This window comes from Emiliania huxleyi, assembly GCF_000372725.1.
Source record: "Emiliania huxleyi CCMP1516 unplaced genomic scaffold EMIHUscaffold_102, whole genome shotgun sequence".
Classification (NCBI taxonomy): Eukaryota; Haptophyta; order Isochrysidales; family Noelaerhabdaceae; genus Emiliania; species Emiliania huxleyi.
The window spans coordinates 110,181-126,646 of record NW_005202303.1 but is presented as its reverse complement, the minus strand read 5'-3'; the positions used below and the strand labels follow the sequence as shown (position 1 = coordinate 126,646).

The following is a 16,466-nucleotide window of genomic DNA, read 5'->3' as shown; positions in this document are numbered from 1 at the left end:
TCCGCGGGCGACGCTCCCTCGACCGCCAGCTGCCTCAGCTCCGCCTCCCCAGCCGCGGGGCAGTCGAGGAAGAGAAGCGCCGCGCCGGCCGCGCCGCCGCCGCCGCCGCCGCCGCCGCCGCCGCCTGCGCCTCCGCCGTCTGCGCCTCCGCCGCCTGCGCGGCGGGCGAGCAGGTGGACGGCACGGGCGTCGTCACCTGCGGGGAGGGGGGAGGGGTGAGGGGTGAGGGCGGGAGAAGGGGCGCGAGCGGCGGCGTGTCGATCGGGCGAGGAGAGGAGAGGAGAGGAGGAGGAGAGAGGAGAGGAGAGGAGCGAGGAGGTGTGTGTGGGGGGGGGGGGGCTCGAGCTCTCAGCTCTCGAGTCATCTCGGGTGACCTCGGCCCCAATCTCGGCTAGAGCTCGCCAAAGGCGGCGGCGGCGCCCAGCTCGGAAAGTCGGAGGCGCGAGGCGGAACGGTAAAAACTCATCTCCTCGTCGAGGCCCTTAAGGGGGGGGGGGGGGGGAAGGGGGAAGGGGAAAGGGGGAAGGCTAAAAAGGGTCCCCTCCTCCCTTCCCGAGTGGGGAAACAAAAAGGCAACACCCCCCCCCCCGCGTGGGCCCCCCCCCAATTTTTTTGGGGGGGGAAGGGGGGGGGGGCGGCGTGCGGCGGGCGCCTCCCAACTCAGAGCGACGACCGAGAGCCCCCCCTCCATCGCCGCCTCGGCCGCCTCGGCGTAGACTGCCTCGGACGGTCGCGGCGCAGGCGGCGGCGGCGGCGGAGGAGGAGGAGGAGGCGGCGGTGCCCCCCCCTCTTCTCCGCCGCCCGCCTCGCCTCCGCCCGCCTCCGCCTCCGGAGCATCCCACTCGAGCGACGAAAAGACGGAGGAGAGCGCCCGCTGGGCCGCAGCCCGGGCCGCGGCGTCCTGCAGCGAGGTGGCGAGCGGAGTGAGGAGGAGGGTGAGGAGAGTGTGGAAGCATCGGAGTGAGCGAGTCGAGGAGTGACAGAGATGGCGAATGGGTGACTGTGGGAGTACGAGGCCGATGCAAGGCCGCGATACGGATGCAGAGCGAGGGAGAGGCGAAGATAGGAAGTGTCGAGGTGCGCCTGCAGCGGCGCCGTGCCTCGTGGCACGCCCTTGCCGCCGTCCCCGCGGCCGTCGAGCGAGGGGGCGGGCGGGGGGGAGGAGGTGGGGGAGGAGGCGGGGGAGGAGGCGGAGGCCGTGCGGCGGCGCATCGCCTCAACCTCGTCTTCGACCTGCAGGCGAGAGTCGGCGAGAATCGGCGAGAGTGGCCGAGAGGTGGCCGAGAGTGGCCGAGAGGTGGCCGAGAGTGGCCGAGAGGTGGCCGAGAGGTGGCCGAGAGTGGCCGAGAGGTGGCCGAGAGTGGCCGAGAGTGGCTCGACCTGGTCCTCGACTTGTGCGGACAGAGTGCGGTCAGAGTGTACAGAGTGCGGACAGAGTGCGGTCAGAGTGCGGACGGGAAGCGCGAGGGCAGGGACTCGCTGCCCCTGACGCAATTGTACACAGAGTGCGGAAACGGGAGGCGCGAGGGCGAGGGCACGGTAGCGCTGCGCTGCACACCGGCGGCTCGGGTGGACGCGCTACGAATGCCGGCGGAGGCGGCGCGAGCACGTAGCAGTGAGGACAGCTGCACATGCGCGTCTTGTCGAGTGTTGGCCAGGGACGCTGGCACCTCCCTCCGCACCTGTGTCCGGCATCTACGCACCCCTCGACCAGCTCTCCGATGCGTGCGATGTCGGGCCGCTCCTCGAGCGCCGCCACCTCCTCGTACGGCGAGCGAGAGCCTATGGGGAGATTCGGGGAGATCTGGAAAGATCTGGGGAGATCACCTCCTCGAACGGCGAGCGAGAGCCGTCTCCGCCGGGCGGCGCAATCAGCACGCGGTACGGCGCCGGGTAAAGCTGCCAGAGCAGCACCTGGGCAGAGATGCGGAGAGATGCGGAGCCAGCGTGACTGTGACGGGGTCTGAACTCAGGTGGGCGCGGGGTGCAGGGGTGAGTGGCAGACCTTGGCTTGCTCCTCCTCGGGGTGCTCGCCTCGGCCGAGCGGGCCGCGCCCGCCGCGCCGCAGCACCGAGAAGGGCACGAGCGTGCACACGTCTGTGAAGTCTGCCAGCTCCACCAGCTGGCCGCACCGCAGGTTGAGGGCGAGCGTGAGGGGAGGAGGGGAGGGCGGGCCGGCGCCACGCTCGCCGGCGAGGGAGGAGACGAGCCGCAGCCACGCGCGCGCGATCTGGACGGTCGGGTCGTCCGCATCTCCCGAAGGAGGTACCCCCACCACTGCCACTGCAGCGGGCGGATCGGCAGAGACGGACGGTAGCGGCGCCATCCCGAGCGAGTGGATCTCGAAGCGGCTCTCGCCATCGGCGGCGGCGGCGTCCGCGCCCACCGCGCCGCCCTCCGCCTCGCCCTCCCCCTCGCCGGCGAACTGGTTCGCCGCGACGGCACAACTCAGGCCCGGCACGAGGATGAGCACACGCCCGCCGCTGCCGGTGAGGCTGGCGAGCGAGTGGAGCTCGCGGGCACACTCGACGGCGAAGCGCGCGAGGAGCGATGGATCGAAGTCCGAGACCGCCGGGTCGAGCGTCGGAACCGCCGCGTCGATGAGCATGCCGCGCACGCCACTCAGCGCGGCTCCTCGGATGGCGACGCGAGCGCGCTCCGCGAGCGAGCGCAGGTCGCGAGGCAGGTCCTCATCCACGCTCTCCGCCGCGGCGCGCGGCGCAGCGCGTGCCCGCGCGAGCGGCGTGCGGTGCGTCGCGGACGGCAGGAGGATGGCGATGCTCGACGTCAACAAGCAGCACGGCAAAAGCGTCATCCCTTGTCGTCGGGCTCGAGCTCGAGACGACGCCGGCCGCCGTCGTCGAGGCGGCGCAGAGCGGCGACTTTGGGCGCGCGCTGCCGATGGCGCTGCGTACTCAGGTATTGCGTGCGACAGCGGCGTGCTAAATTCTTTTTTCAAAGCTCGGCGCCGACTCGCACTTTGGCGCGACTACGCCATGGAGTGCTGCAAAAATTCGCTCAGTTCGCCCTCCAGAACCTTATAAAGGTAAAGGGATTGCCTGTTGCGGCGCAACCCTACCCGGGTACCCGGGTAGCCGAGTACCATTTTTTATTTCCTCGCCGAGCTCCATTTTTTATTTCCCCGCCGCAGCCGGTGCTTCAGCCCGCGCTCCCAACACGGCCCACTGCTCGGCCACTCGCCCGCTCTCCGCACTCTCTCAATTCCCGCGCGTACCCGACAGAATTGAAAACCCGAGCTGTGAGAGTCTCCCTAGGAGACAGGGCCAGGGACGCGTCCGTGAAGCTGTCGAGCCTTTAAGCTGTGAGCGCTGTCAGAGCGGTGTTTCGACACCGATATCGTTCAATCCTTTTTCAGCTCTCGAGCCTTTACTCCTTTTTCGCAGCGCATCACATGCATGCAGCACCTGGGCGGACCAGTCAGTGCAAGCTCCGCTCTGCCTGGCCAGACGTTTCTTTCCCTCGCTCGCTCGGCGGTTGACGTCTTGCCTCTCCCTAGGCTAATGCTCACCGCCTCTGGCGAGGTACTTTCCAGAGAGAAGATTTCCAGCCTGCTGTGGGAACAGCTGACGCAGTCTCGCCAAGGCTCGCCCAGACTAAAACCTCGAGATCGGAGAGGCCCGCGTGGGAGTATATACACCTCGCCAGACGCCAGCATTGGCATGTACCCATGTTTCCGGAAACCAAAAAGGAAGGAAACGAGAGGGTCCTCCTGTCTGTACCGTGTTTGTTATGACCCCCCCAAAGGAACACACCAGTGAGGGAGGGCGAGACGATCGAGGGGTCCCGTACCATGCGGAATCGACCCTATCAATGATTCTATCAAGTGCTCAAGTGCTCAAGAGGGTCCTCCCCAGCAATTTTGGCGGAAATTTCCAGGGAAACCAGAGGGTGTTTGGTGCTCCATTCTGGCAACTCTCGACCACTCGAGTTTGAGTCTGTGAGAGCTGGTCTGGGGCAAAATCTGAGCGTAGGGTGCCCACAGGGCCCAAAAAAAGAAAGTATAAAGAAATGGGCCACCCCCGATCGCAGCACTTCGTGTTGTACAGTCGAGATATTGAGATTGTGACCAGGAGGGAGGGACGCTGGGGATTCTCAAAGGTATGTACAGTCTGTTTCGGGCATTAAGAAAACGTAGCATTAAGAACCCCTACCAAGCGATTTCCGCGAAAATCTATGCGCGGGCCACAACGCGCAAGCGATGATGGACGGTCGATTACTAATTGAGACTTTCACAACGCATTGTCGTGAACACGTTTCGGGACGGTTTGGAAAAATTAAATGCCGTGCGCGGCCCATTGTCGCTCCTGGGCCTTTCCATTTGGTATTTTCGTGCCGCGTCTCCCTCGGACGCAATAAAAGGCGCACGGCAACAAGTTGCTCGGTCCTTGGGAGCCGCATACTGAGGAGGAGAAGCAGTTTTTCTGCGTATCGCAGGGAAATGGATCCGCAAGCGCGTGCGTGTTCCGTGCTTCCGTCTGCCAGGCGGCAGCATTTCAGGTCTCCCACCTGGCTGCCCTGGCTGCACACCTTGTTTGAGCGAGAGAGATTTTTTTGGCAATAGGAATTGTTGTTTGGTCCTTGTTTGTGGACGCCATTTGATTGAGCAAGCAAGCAGCTGACTGGGTGCATCGCAACAGAGAGTTCTTTTCCGGCTCCCGTGCTAGTGGCCGTGCAATATAAAAGAATTTCTGCGACGCCGATGCACGCCCTGCCTATATGTTGTGACGGCTGATGGTGGTCGTGGTTGACCCGCTCTACGTCTCGCTGTTCGTTGACGACCCGACTCCCCTCGCGATGCTTCTCGTCCACGACGCTGCGTACTTTCAGTTCGGGACAACCGAGGTGATCGAGACTCCGTCGGCGCACGCGCACTTGCGCCACAAGAAGTACAGCCACCTCAACGGCGCCTGCATCGGCGTGCTCGACGACATGAAGCCCAGCTGGCGGACGTGGACGCGCGACGATCCGCACGTCGCGTGGGTCTACGTGGTCGGCGAGCTGCCACAGAGCGAACTGTCCTCGCAAGGCGCGCGCACCGGCCTTCTCGACGGCCAACATTCGTCCGTCTCGCCCCTCGCGGCGACGCGCCGGATCAGCGTGCGGCGGTCGCCGGATGGCACTGGCCGCTGGGTCCCGGCGCACGTCCTGCGCCCCTTCGTCCCGGCGGGCGTGCCCGACACTGTTGCTGTGCAGCGCGTGTGCGATCTGATTGCCAAGTGCAAACACCACTCGGGCGGCAAGAAGCGGCCAATGCCGGAGGCCGCCCGCTTTTCTTCGACCAAGAGGCGCGCCGCCAAGATCCACACCAAGGACGGCATGATGTACTTTGTGGACCGGCTCGGGCCGCTGCCGCACGAGATAGTGCGGACAGAGATGCGCGGGCCGCCCGGCCACACATACAAGGTCTTGTGCATGAGGCCGGTCGAGCCCACGGGCGCTACCTGTGAGGCCCTGGGCCTCAGCCCCGCCGATGCCACCTCCGTCGCCCCGGAGGCGTTTGTCCAGAAGAACGAGCTCGTCTACCTGCGCGAGCGCTTTGGGCAGCTCTGGTGCCTTGCCGCCCGGCCCGCCCGCCCGGTTGCCTTGTACCACACGCGCAGCCCACGCGCTGCCACCTCTCCTGCCAGGTACGGGGAAGCCGAGAATGACGGTGCCCTGAAGGCGTCGCTCTGCGAGGCCGTGTCTCGCTTCGCTGCGAGTTACGCCAAGCAGCCGATTAGCGCAGCGCGAGCCTTCCGCTCGCTCGCCAAGTGTCCGGATGCGACACCAACCCCGCACGAGTTCGCGGTGCTGAACCCGGAGACGCAGTCCGACTAGTGGATGGAGCAGGTTTCTCCGCTCTCTCGAGTGTGTGTGATAGTGGGCTCGAGAAGTCACAGAGCCGCGTGTGGTAGGCCCTCGTACCTGTTGTTGTGGTGGTATCTCCTCGCGAGCCCAATCCCCCCACTCTCAGACAATAAGCGTGTATGGGTTCCATCTCAGAAGTAAACGCAAGCCCACCCGCGGCTCGCCGACAAGAGTCACGCACACCTCATTTTCAGACTCTGCAACAGTACATAGAGAGCGGGAGAGGCGCAGAGACAGAGACGTCTCGCTCTCGCTCTCGTGGCGCGCGAGCCTCGCGGCGTGGACAGGGGTGAGGAGAAGCGGGTGGACGGCGGCGCAGCAACGGGGTGGCGGGTGGCGCGGCGTAGCGCAACGAGGAGTGAGCCTGAGAGGCGAAGGAGACATCAGTGGTGTGCAAAGAGAGAAGGTAGCACGGCTGCACGCACGCGGCGGAGGGGCTCACCTCAGATCTCCTCCGTCGACACGTAATGCTTGATCAGCGCCTGCACGATGGCGTGGATGATCAGCGCCTCGTGCTTGGCATCCGCGAGCGCGGTGTGCTCGTGCACGATGCCGAGGAAGAGCGGCACCAGCACGCCCATGGAGAAGGAGAAGGGCTTGGCGCACGAGGGGCCTATCACACTCGAAGGGACGGCGTATCGGGAGAGTATGTCCTAGCTGCATCGTCCGCGCGGAAAGAAGATGGAGCCGATCGGCGTCTCGAACGCCTTCTTGAGCAGCGGGCACGCGTCGCGTCCGTCGGGACGGCCGGCCTCGCGGAACGCTCGCAGCTCCGGAGACCCCCAGCAGAAGGGGCGTCCAGGTGTGTCGCAAATGTGTTGCAGGAACGCCTCCCAGGCAGCGGCGTCGAGGCCGAGCGCGTCAAGCTCGTTGAACTCCTCCTCGACCACACCCTCGCCGCCCGCGTCAACGCCGAAGGCGCCGACGTCCGTCTGGCGCTTGCGCTCGACGCCCAGCGTGGCGTTGATTTGGCCCTGTTCCCGTTACGTGCACGCGGTGTCGGGTCGTGTGGGACCCCAAACCCCGCCCTGGCGCGCGCCCATGCACCTGCCGCTTGGCGCTGCGAAACTCCATGTCGAAGAGTGTCAGCGCAGCCGTAGAGCAGCGCTTGCCCCCATGCAGAGAGGGCGGCACAACCTTTGGCAGCTCGCGCGACCACGCTCGAAACTCGGCGTCCGACATGGTCTCCTCGTTGAAGGGGTCGAGGCCGAAGTGTTCGGCCTCAACGACGCGGCGCTGGTCGTCCGTCAGCGCGCGGAGGTCGTCGGGGGCGAAAAGCGAGGAGTCCGGCTGCAGCGGGGAGGGGACTGGTGGTGAGCACCTAGGAGGGGAGGGCCGAGGGCGGTGTGGGTTCGGCTGTCCCGATCACTCCTCGATGAGGAGTGACCCGCGGGCCGACGTCTCTGGTCGGCCCGCGATGGCGGCGGCGGACCGAGGGCCCGCCACCGTGGCTCGAGCGGAGGCTCGAGCCTGCGTGAGGTGCGGTGCACCTCACGCGGGACTGCTGCCGCAGTCGTGCGTGCACGCCATTCGGAGCCCAGAGAGCAACGAGAGGCGCCACGACGGCGGCGGCGCCAAACCATCCGTACACCTTTGGCAGGTCGACGTTTGCCGCCGCGACGTCCGACCCGGTGTCGATGACAGCCATCAGCTCGCGGAGCTCCGGTGGCAGCTCGCCAAAGGCGCGCGGCTCGAGCACGGCGACGAGCTCGTCTGCCATGATCGGCAGCCGCTCCTCGAAGGTCGCACCCTGCAGCTCCTTGGACTTCGCCTCGAGCAGCTTGTACAGCGGCGAGCGGCTGATCGCGGCGAGCACATCTTTGTCGAACCAGCTGTCCACGGGTTGCCACCTTCGCATCCAGTCTTGCATCCACTGCGAGAACCAGACGCGGTAGATCATCAACCGCCCAGTGGAGGGGTGCGTGATGAACGAACCCGCGGGAGCGTCGACTGGCAGCAGGGTGGGCAATAGCCGGATAGGCTTCGGTGCGGGCGTGGCGTTGCGGGTGCGTCCGCCGGACCCGTTGCCGGAGCGTCCGCCCTGGCCGCCGTCCCGCTGGCTGGCGGGCACGAGCTGGCCCCTCTCCACCCGCATCACGCCGCCCTCGCCGTGGACGTCGCGGATGAGAGGCTGCGGGAGGAATTCCTCCCAGTTGGCGAGGGTCTTGCCGTCGGCGTTGAACTTGAAGGCTCGGCTGTGCACGTTGCCCTCCAGGCCGCTCTTCATTGTCTGCCAGCCAGGAGGGAAACGTGTCCGCCACTTGACCCCGTCGAATCCCTGCACAGTGTTCGACGTGCAGTTCCAGCGGAGGTCGCCCCTCGTGGGGCGCAGGTCGACGGCCTGCGGAAGCCCGTTCTCGTCGAGGCCCTGCTGCCCGAAGAGCAGGTATGCGCTGTTTGTGGAGTGCGCAGGCATGCTTCGCTCGCCGACTTCGCAGAGAGTCTAATTCTTAGTAAGGGGAGGGCTCCCAGGGCTTGGAGGTCTTTTTAGTTGCAACCATGACGAGAGCCAGCAGAAGGCGGACACGGTCGACGGCGCTCCCGACCACCAGCTCAACCTCAGCCGCGAGGAGCTCGAGTCGGCGATCGGCCCGGAGGCGGCGGCGGCGCTGTGGAGTCTGCCAGCCTCCTTCCTCGGCGAGGCGGCGGACGCGGCGCTGACCTCCGACGTGGAGATCTTTGTCCGCCGGTACACGCCGGCGACGAGGCCCCGTGGAGCCCTAGATGCGGACGAGACCGTCCGTGACTTGCCCCGAGAGGGGCCTTGCGCAGAGTGCGACTGCACCACGAGACGCGAGGGCGTGCCGGAGGGCGTGCCCAGAGCGCCACCCAAAAGGAGGCGGACAACCATGGAGGTCACCGAATGGAGGGCGAACGGCACGATACGAAAAGGCAGGGCGAGGCGGATGGAGAAAGAAGTGCCGAGAAGGCCATGGTGGAGGGGAGGGACGGGAGGACGAAAGAAGGGCGAGGAGGACGAGCGGCCCGCACAGACCGCGAGCAGACAGCGCCTGCTGGCCATTTCGAGACATTCGCAAAGAACGCTAGTTACATGGGAGGGCTTCGTGAAGGATGGATTGAAAAACATTCGAACAAAGAAGAGGCGACGGGAGGAACCGGCGGAGGATGCAGTGACGTGAGACACACACACACACACACACACACACACACACACACACACACACACACACACACACACACACACACACACACACACACCACACAACACCGCTCGCCCACGCGCACTGGGCCTTGCACTTTGAATGCCGTGGGGCTCCTGTCGTCAGACGTGGAGACGCGAGGCCGAGGGTTGCCCCCCCTTGCCCCACCACCTCGTGTGTGTGGATAAGTTTACCTTACCTTACCTTACCCGGGTCCCGGGTCTGTGGGGTGTGGGGGGCTCAGTGACAGTGTGTGGGTGTTAAGCGCTCGGCTATACGGCTTTACGTTTTTACCCCCGCCACCCACGGGGATCCCCGGCGCCGGCCGCAACGGGCGACGACCAACGTCCAACGACGCGCGAGCAACGACCCGTACGAGACCAACGTCGAGCAACGTGGCGTGCGTGACTCTCGTCCCACCGCGACGCCACGTCCCCGGCCCCCCTGCCCTCCCTCTGGAGCCGTGTGGAGAGACCCTGGCGGTCTGCCAGCGTCCCACGTCCCAGCGACACGGTCCTGGCGTCCCCTCCCACGATCAGAAATTGGGGTAGGTCCCCTTTTCCCACAGTCAAGAGACAACACAGTGATCAGTGTGACGGTCGTGTAGGGAGAGAGAGAGAGAGAGAGAGAGAGAGAGAGAGAGAGAGAGAGAGAGAGAGAGAGAGAGAGAGAGAGAGAGAGAGAGAGAGAGAGAGAGAGAGAGAGAGAGAGAGAGAGAGAGAGAGAGAGAGAGAGAGAGAGAGAGAGAGAGAGAGAGAGAGAGAGAGAGAGAGAGAGGAGAGAGAGAAAGGAGTCAGAGGGAGGGGAGGAAGAGGCACAGGGAGGCACCGGCACCGGCGAGCGGCAGGGGGGACGTCCGCACGGGGCGGCGGGGCTCAGGGCTTCGGAGGCCGCTGCCGCGCGCTGTGCGGTCCGCCGTCTGCTCGACAGGCGGCCGTGGCCGCGGCGGCGTCGCCCGAGAGCAGCCCCGCGCCCAGCTGCTCCGAGCCGTCGTCCCACTGCCGCTCGCCGAGCACGGCGATGACGTCCTCGCGCAGGATCACCTCCTTCTCCATCAACTTCTCGGCGAGCACCTTGACGAGCTCAAGAAGTGTGCTCATCTCTCTCACATCTCCCCAGATCTCCCCAGATCTCGGCGAGCACCTTGACGAGCTCCTTGCGCTCGGTGAGCAGCGCGACGGTCCGGTCGTACGCCTCGTTGGCGAGGGCGCGCGCCTCCTCGTCAACCACCTGCTCCCGGCCGCCACGTGTGAAGAGACGTCGTTCACAGCTCGACGTTGGCCGCGCCTCCTCACCTCGGCTCACCTCGGCTCCTCTCCACCTCCGCCGTCTCCTCACCTCGGCTCACCTCGGCTCCTCTCGGCTACTCCCCACCTCCGCCGTCTCTTCCGAGTACGGCCGCTGCGACGCCATCCGGCCGTCGTTGGGCGGCGGGTAGGAGCGGTTGCCAATCTTGTCGTTCATGCCGTAGGTGGTGACGAGGGAGTAGGCCAGCCGCGTCACCTTGGAGAGGTCGTCTTGCGCGCCGGTGGAGACGTCCTTAAAGAAAAGCAGCTCGGCGACCCGCCCGCCCAGCATCATGCACATCGTGTCCATCATCTGCTCCTTTGTGTGCAGCTTCTTCTCCTTGGGCACGTACTGCGCGTACCCGAGCGCCGCGACGCCGCGCGGGACGATGGACACCTTGAGCAGCGGCGACGCGTGCTCCAGGAACCAGCCCGTCACGGCGTGGCCCGCCTCGTGGTGCGCCACCCGCGTCTTGTCCTCCACCGTCATCACCTTAGACTTCTTCTCGAGCCCGCCGATGACGCGGTCCATCGCCGCGTGGAAGTCGTCCAGGTACACGTAGTCCTTCTCGTTGCGCGCCGCGATGAGCGCAGCCTCGTTGACGACGTTTGCAATCTCGGCGCCCGAGAAGCCAGGCGTGAGGGCGGCCAGCTTTGCCGCGAGCTCCTGCGGGAGATATGGGGAGATGTGGGGAGATATGGGGAGGTATGGGCGGCCCGCTTTGCCGCGAGCGCGCGGGCGGCCCTCGCCGGCGCGGGCGGGCGGGCGCGGGCGGGGCGGGGGCGGGCGGCGCGGGCGCGCACCTCGGCGTTGTCCTTGGTCCGCACCTTCGGCAGGTGCACATTGAAGATCTTGACGCGGCCCTTGACGTCGGGCGGGTCGATGCTGATCTGCCGGTCGAATCGGCCCGGCCGCAGCAGCGCCGAGTCGAGAGTGTCGGGCCGGTTGGTGCCGGCGAGCACGACAATCTGGCCGGTGGACGAGAAGCCGTCCATCTCGACCAGCAGCTGGTTGAGCGTGTTCTCGCGCTCGTCGTTGCCGCCAAAGTTGCCGCCGCGGCCGCGCGCCTTTCCGACGGCGTCGATCTCGTCAATGAAGACGATGCAAGGCTGCATTGCCTTGGCCTGCCGTTGGCAAAACCAGGGGGTGACTACGTCGGTGAAGCGAGGGCGGCGCGAGCCCGCATCGCCTCTGCCTGGGCGAAGAGGTCTCGCACGCGCGCCGGCCCGACGCCGACAAACATCTCGATGAAGTCGGAGCCTAGAGTGAGCCGCGGTGTCCGGGAGGCGTGAGCGACGAGTGGCTCGACGCCGGCGGTCCCGCGACGGGTCGACAACCGGAGATGGAGAGGAAGGGCACGTTCGCCTCGCCGGCGGTCGCCTTTGCGAGCAGCGTCTTCCCGCAGCCGGGCGGGCCTACAGGAAGGCTCCGAGAAGTGTCTCCGGTCCGCAGTGGGCAGCAGCGTGTTGTGGCAAGCCGAGGATGGCACCGGAGAGGAGGGCACCCTTCGGGATCTTGGCTCCCAACTCCTTGTAGCGCTCCGGCCGCTTGAGGAAGTCGACGAGCTCCATCACCTCGTTCTTCGCCTCGGCGAGCCCCGCCACGTCCTTGAATGCGACCCCGGTCGACTTCTCCTTGGTCACAATCGTCGGCTTCGACTTGCCCACCTAGGCGCGGGAGAGATGGGGAGAGATGGGGAGAGATGGGGAGATATGCTTCGACTTGCCCACCTAGGCGCGGGACCAGCGACCGCTCTCCTCGCACTCACGCTGCTGACGGTGCTCTCGATGTCAGCCTTATAGCCGAGATGTAGCCGAGAGAGAGAGAGAGAGAGCCGAGAGAGAGCAGGCGCTGGCTCTGTCCGCCACCTGGAAGATGTTTCGCCCGCCGCCGCCGCCGCCGCCGCCGCCGCCCCCCATCATCCCTCCGAGGCCCCCGCGCATCATGAAGGCCGCCCAGAAGCCGATCAGCAGCAGCGTCGGCCCGACCTTGAGCAGCTCGTTTGCGACGGAAACCTAGCCCGAGATCAGCCCGAGATACAGCCCGAGATACCCGCGCGCCACTGAAGGTACAGGCACGTCGCGGCGACGCGTGGGGCGACGCGTGGGGCGACGCGTGGGGCGACGGCGCGTGGCGGGATGCGTGCCGTGAATGGGGGTCTAAGGGCATCTCAGACGAGCCAAGGGAGCAGCCCAAGGGCAAGCTAGGGCCAACCTGCGACTCGTGCGTGACATTGACGTAGTCGCGAGGCGCGACGCCGAGGTCCGCCTGCGCGCGCTCGAGCCTGCGCGTTCGGCGGGCGGGCGAGGGGTCAGAAGCGCGCGGTCGCGGGCGGGCGGGTCAGGAGCGCACGGCGCCGCGCGTGGCCCGGCGCGGGAGGAAGCGGCCGCTTCGTCCGCCCCATCCGGAGGCCAAACCCCAGCGGCCAGCGGAGCGCGCGCGAGGGCAGTGCTAGGCGGCGCGAGGGCAGTGCCGGGCAGCGCGGTGCGCGGGGTGGGCGGGTTGGACGCGCCGCTTCTCAAAGGAGCCAACGTTGCCGAGGGAGACCTCGTAGCTCGGCTGCGACTGCTCCGCCAGCGAGGGCGAGCGCATGTACACCTTTGCGCGGTTCTTGTTGACGATGACGATGTGCCGCACCTCGCCCGACTCGAGCACGTCGCGGATGAAGTCCGCCTGCGTGATCTCGCGCGAGCCGGAGATGCCGTCTGACATCGAGTTGTACAGCGTGAGCGCGGCGGCGGCGACGGCCGCCGCCGCCCACAGCGACTGCGACTGCGGCCCCGGCGGACCTGCGCCGCCGCCGCCGCCGCCGCCGCCGCCCTTGTCGGGCTCCGCTTTCATCGAGGCGCGGCTGGTCGAGCCCTCGCTCGAGCTGGAGCCGGCCGATGAGCCGCCCGCCTCGCGCTTCGCCTGCCCGCCAGGCGCCTCGCCCTTGCGCTCCTTGAAGAAGCCGCCGAAGCCCTTGGGCACCCGGTGCGATGACCCGCCCTCGGACGGCGGCGGCGGCTCGGGCGGCTTGCAGAGCAGTCGGCGCGGGAGCGCGACGCAGCGACCCGGGGCCAGCAGCGACCCGGCGGAGCGCGTCGTGAGGCCCGCTCTGCTCAGCCGAGACAGGGCCATGCTGCACGCCTGACGGCCAGACTGGAGAATTTTCCTTTTCACAGACCTTGTTCTTGACATCTTGAGCAGAAAATATTCTTTTTTCGCTGGTTTATCGGAGGTTGAGGTGCGAGCCCTAGGCCCTGGGGATGGGGGGAGACTACCCGCGGGCCTAGTTCACATAAACAAAACCCCGGGCCTAGTTTCCTTATTCACAGCGGACGGAGCAGCCAGTCTCGATCACCGCGGCGACTGGGATATCGATCGGCATCTAGTCAGCTGTAGCTCGCCCGTCCGTCTACCGCTGCCGAAATTCAGCGTAGTGGTTCTCGTCTATCTTGAGCACTTGAGCACTGGATAGGGTCGATTCCGCATGGTACGGGACCCCTCGTCTATCTATCTATCTACTTTGTCGGTGCGGATTCCGGTGCGGCCGCGCAAGACGCTTTCTGGAAGCGCGTTTTTCTGCTCTGCCGGGGACCTGCGCCGTGTGGGTGTCTGGCACTCCCCCTCTCGGGGTTTTCCCTCTCTTCACGCCGAATATTTCACAGCAGAAAAAGAAAGAACAGCCACGAAATCACGATGTCGACCCTCCCCTGATGCTTGTAGGGCTTGAGAGTGGCAGTGTTGGAGAGTGTGAACTCAAACTCGAGTCTGTGCTTCGACGTAGCATGGGCCCAGAGGCCCATCTACAGCAGCGGCGAAGTGAGCGTGTTTGTGGTGTTGGTGTGACGTCTGAGCTTGGATCTGTGACTAAAGCCGCTTACCACTGACTGATGGATCCCCACCCGAATAACACACAGTAAGCGGCCCAGTGAGCGCCCCAGCACTTCACTACGCCCTCCGCGCGAAATCGCTAGTGGTGCTTTGTGGCAGCACATTGTGCTTTGTGGCAGCACGGGTGCGGTGCCGAGACCGATGGTACCTCGGTGAAACTAGCGGCGATATTGAGCGTCGAAACGGCGCTTCCGGTGAGCGTCTCCGACCTCGACCTCCGAGGAGGCGTGGTTGGTGGCGACACACACACACACACATGGCCGTCGCGCACGCCTCATTCCCGCAGCTGCGCGTCGACCAATGCTTTCCGGGGTTGCTTGCAGCACACAACCTCACAGAGACGTCGAGCATAAATGCGGCCGTCGAAGCGTGGTCGCAGGCTGCGCGCAATGTGGCTCCAAAGCACTGCTTCATGGAGGTGGACAACACGTCTGCGGCCGGTGTCTATGCCGACCTTGTCTCGCATGAGCACCGCTTTGTGTTTCACCTTAACGCCAAGGCGGGATCAAACACGCTCATCCTGTGGTTCATGTGTGCGCTTGGCGCCGTCAAAGCCGTCAACCCCGTTCCCGCTGACTATTTGCGTGTCTCATCAACGCGCAACCCGTGGACTCGAACTGCATCGGGCTACGGACAGGTCCTGATTCAGATTCAGAGAGAGCTCAATGGGCGTCCGTCGGCCGAGGTGCGCCGCTGCGTTAGCGAAGAGGATCTGCCTGGCTGCACCTGGGGCGATGTGAATGCCATGCCGCTCGGAAGGCTTCGCCAAAACATCCCGTCTGTGGCAGACCTGGTGGAGAGGCTGGCATCCTCCTCCTTCTACAAGGAGAATCATCCCTTCACCGGCTCCGCTGCGGAGTTTGCGAACATGCTTCGGCTCAGTGCTCAAAATAATGTGCTTGGCTGTGGCGGAGACTGGTTTGTGGGTGAGCATCTGACGCCGCAGTGGATGCACTTTGCCGGGCTGGGACGCGTGGACTTTGTGTTTCGCGTCGAGCACATGGAAGACGACCAGCGGCGCTTCCTCGAGGTGCTTCGCCGACGTGGTAGCACACTCAGCGATCGCTGCTGGTCCGCCGTGCGTCCGAAATGCAGGAAAGAGATGTGCCAGATTGGTAGCCAGGGCAATGACGTGGGCGCAAAACTAAAGGCTTTGGTCACAGGCGGATCGATTCTCAGCAGAGATGGTGAAGATATGATGGATTCCGTGGGTGCTACGAGTGCCAAATCTATTGCCAAAGAGGCCGATTCATCAGCAAATGACGGCTTGGCACTGTTGCAGCGGCTGATGTGCGCGCTTTACTTGCCGGACATGCTCTGCAACGGCTACGAGCTTCCTGAGCATTGCTCCCTCGGAAATGCATCGGCGCGCTTCCCCTGGTTGGAGCCTACGATGCGCACGCTTACGGGCAGCAGCAGTCTGGCCTTTCTGAGCCCCCCTAAAAAGCCAGTATCAAAACGTACCGTACTTTACAACAACCGCAGCAGGCAGAGAACATGCTCGTGCTCAGTCGCGACCGTGGTGGACGGGACGTGCACCTGCGCTGTGGCGAGGAACGGCGTGGTGCACACAAGCCGACCATACCTGCGGCTGGACAGGTGCATCCCGGGACAGCTGACCGCCCACGAGCACAAGCAACCCCAACAAGAATGTTCGGATTCACTTGTGCCTTGGCTCGGCGCTGCCATGTCGACCTTCCCATCATGTTTCAGGCAAAGCCGACCCGGCGAATCAATGAATGTTCGCAGGGTCGGGACATTAGTGTCTCACAAGCACCGATTCGTTTTCAGAGACGTGCGCAACGCCGGCAGCCCCAGGCTATCACACTGGCTGCAGTGCGCCCTTGGCGCTGAGCCCACCGCAGGCGCGCCGGCAGATCCAGACTATCTCTGGATAGCTTCCGCCCGTGACCCATGGACGCGCGCGCTCTCTGCCTTTGACAAGCTGACAACACGCCTCTTGCGTGACCTGGATGGCAAAAACCCGGCAGCTGTTTACGCGTGTGCTGACGGCCGCGAGCCTTCCAGCGGCTGCAGCTGGGGAAACGTGAACCGCCTCTCCATCGGGAACCTTAGCCTACAATTCCCAGCGACCGCAGAACGGGTATCGAATCTGGCATCGACCCGTTTCTACGGTACATTGGTAGATGAAGGTCAAAGAAACGCAAGCACCCCCCCCTCCGAGGAAGCGTTGCGAGCATTTCTATGGGCGGCGGCCCGCCACACCCTTGGGTGCGGAGGCAACAGCTGGTTCGGCGACGAGATGGCATCGCC

General features: G+C 65.2%; 2 protein-coding genes across 2 annotated transcripts; both read right to left on the bottom strand.

The window, feature by feature from the left end:
- Positions 1–6,055: 6,055 nt before the first annotated feature.
- EMIHUDRAFT_454103 (hypothetical protein) lies at positions 6,056–8,095 on the bottom strand (the record flags this gene model as incomplete). Its single annotated transcript, XM_005793218.1, has 5 exons — positions 6,056–6,232; positions 6,311–6,481; positions 6,557–6,842; positions 6,916–7,158; positions 7,364–8,095. The coding sequence occupies 4 exons, from the start codon at positions 8,093–8,095 to the stop codon at positions 6,312–6,314; spliced, it is 1,431 nt and encodes a 476-aa protein (XP_005793275.1). The 3' UTR covers positions 6,056–6,232; position 6,311.
- Positions 8,096–9,904: 1,809 nt separating this feature from the next.
- On the bottom strand, positions 9,905–13,157 carry EMIHUDRAFT_69517 (ATP-dependent metalloprotease FtsH; the record flags this gene model as incomplete). The annotated part of the gene is made up of 10 exons (XM_005793217.1): positions 9,905–10,102; positions 10,173–10,259; positions 10,404–10,982; positions 11,120–11,440; positions 11,533–11,576; positions 11,651–11,731; positions 11,806–11,983; positions 12,185–12,331; positions 12,531–12,593; positions 12,825–13,157. The coding sequence occupies 10 exons, from the start codon at positions 13,155–13,157 to the stop codon at positions 9,905–9,907; spliced, it is 2,031 nt and encodes a 676-aa protein (XP_005793274.1).
- Positions 13,158–16,466: the final 3,309 nt, after the last annotated feature.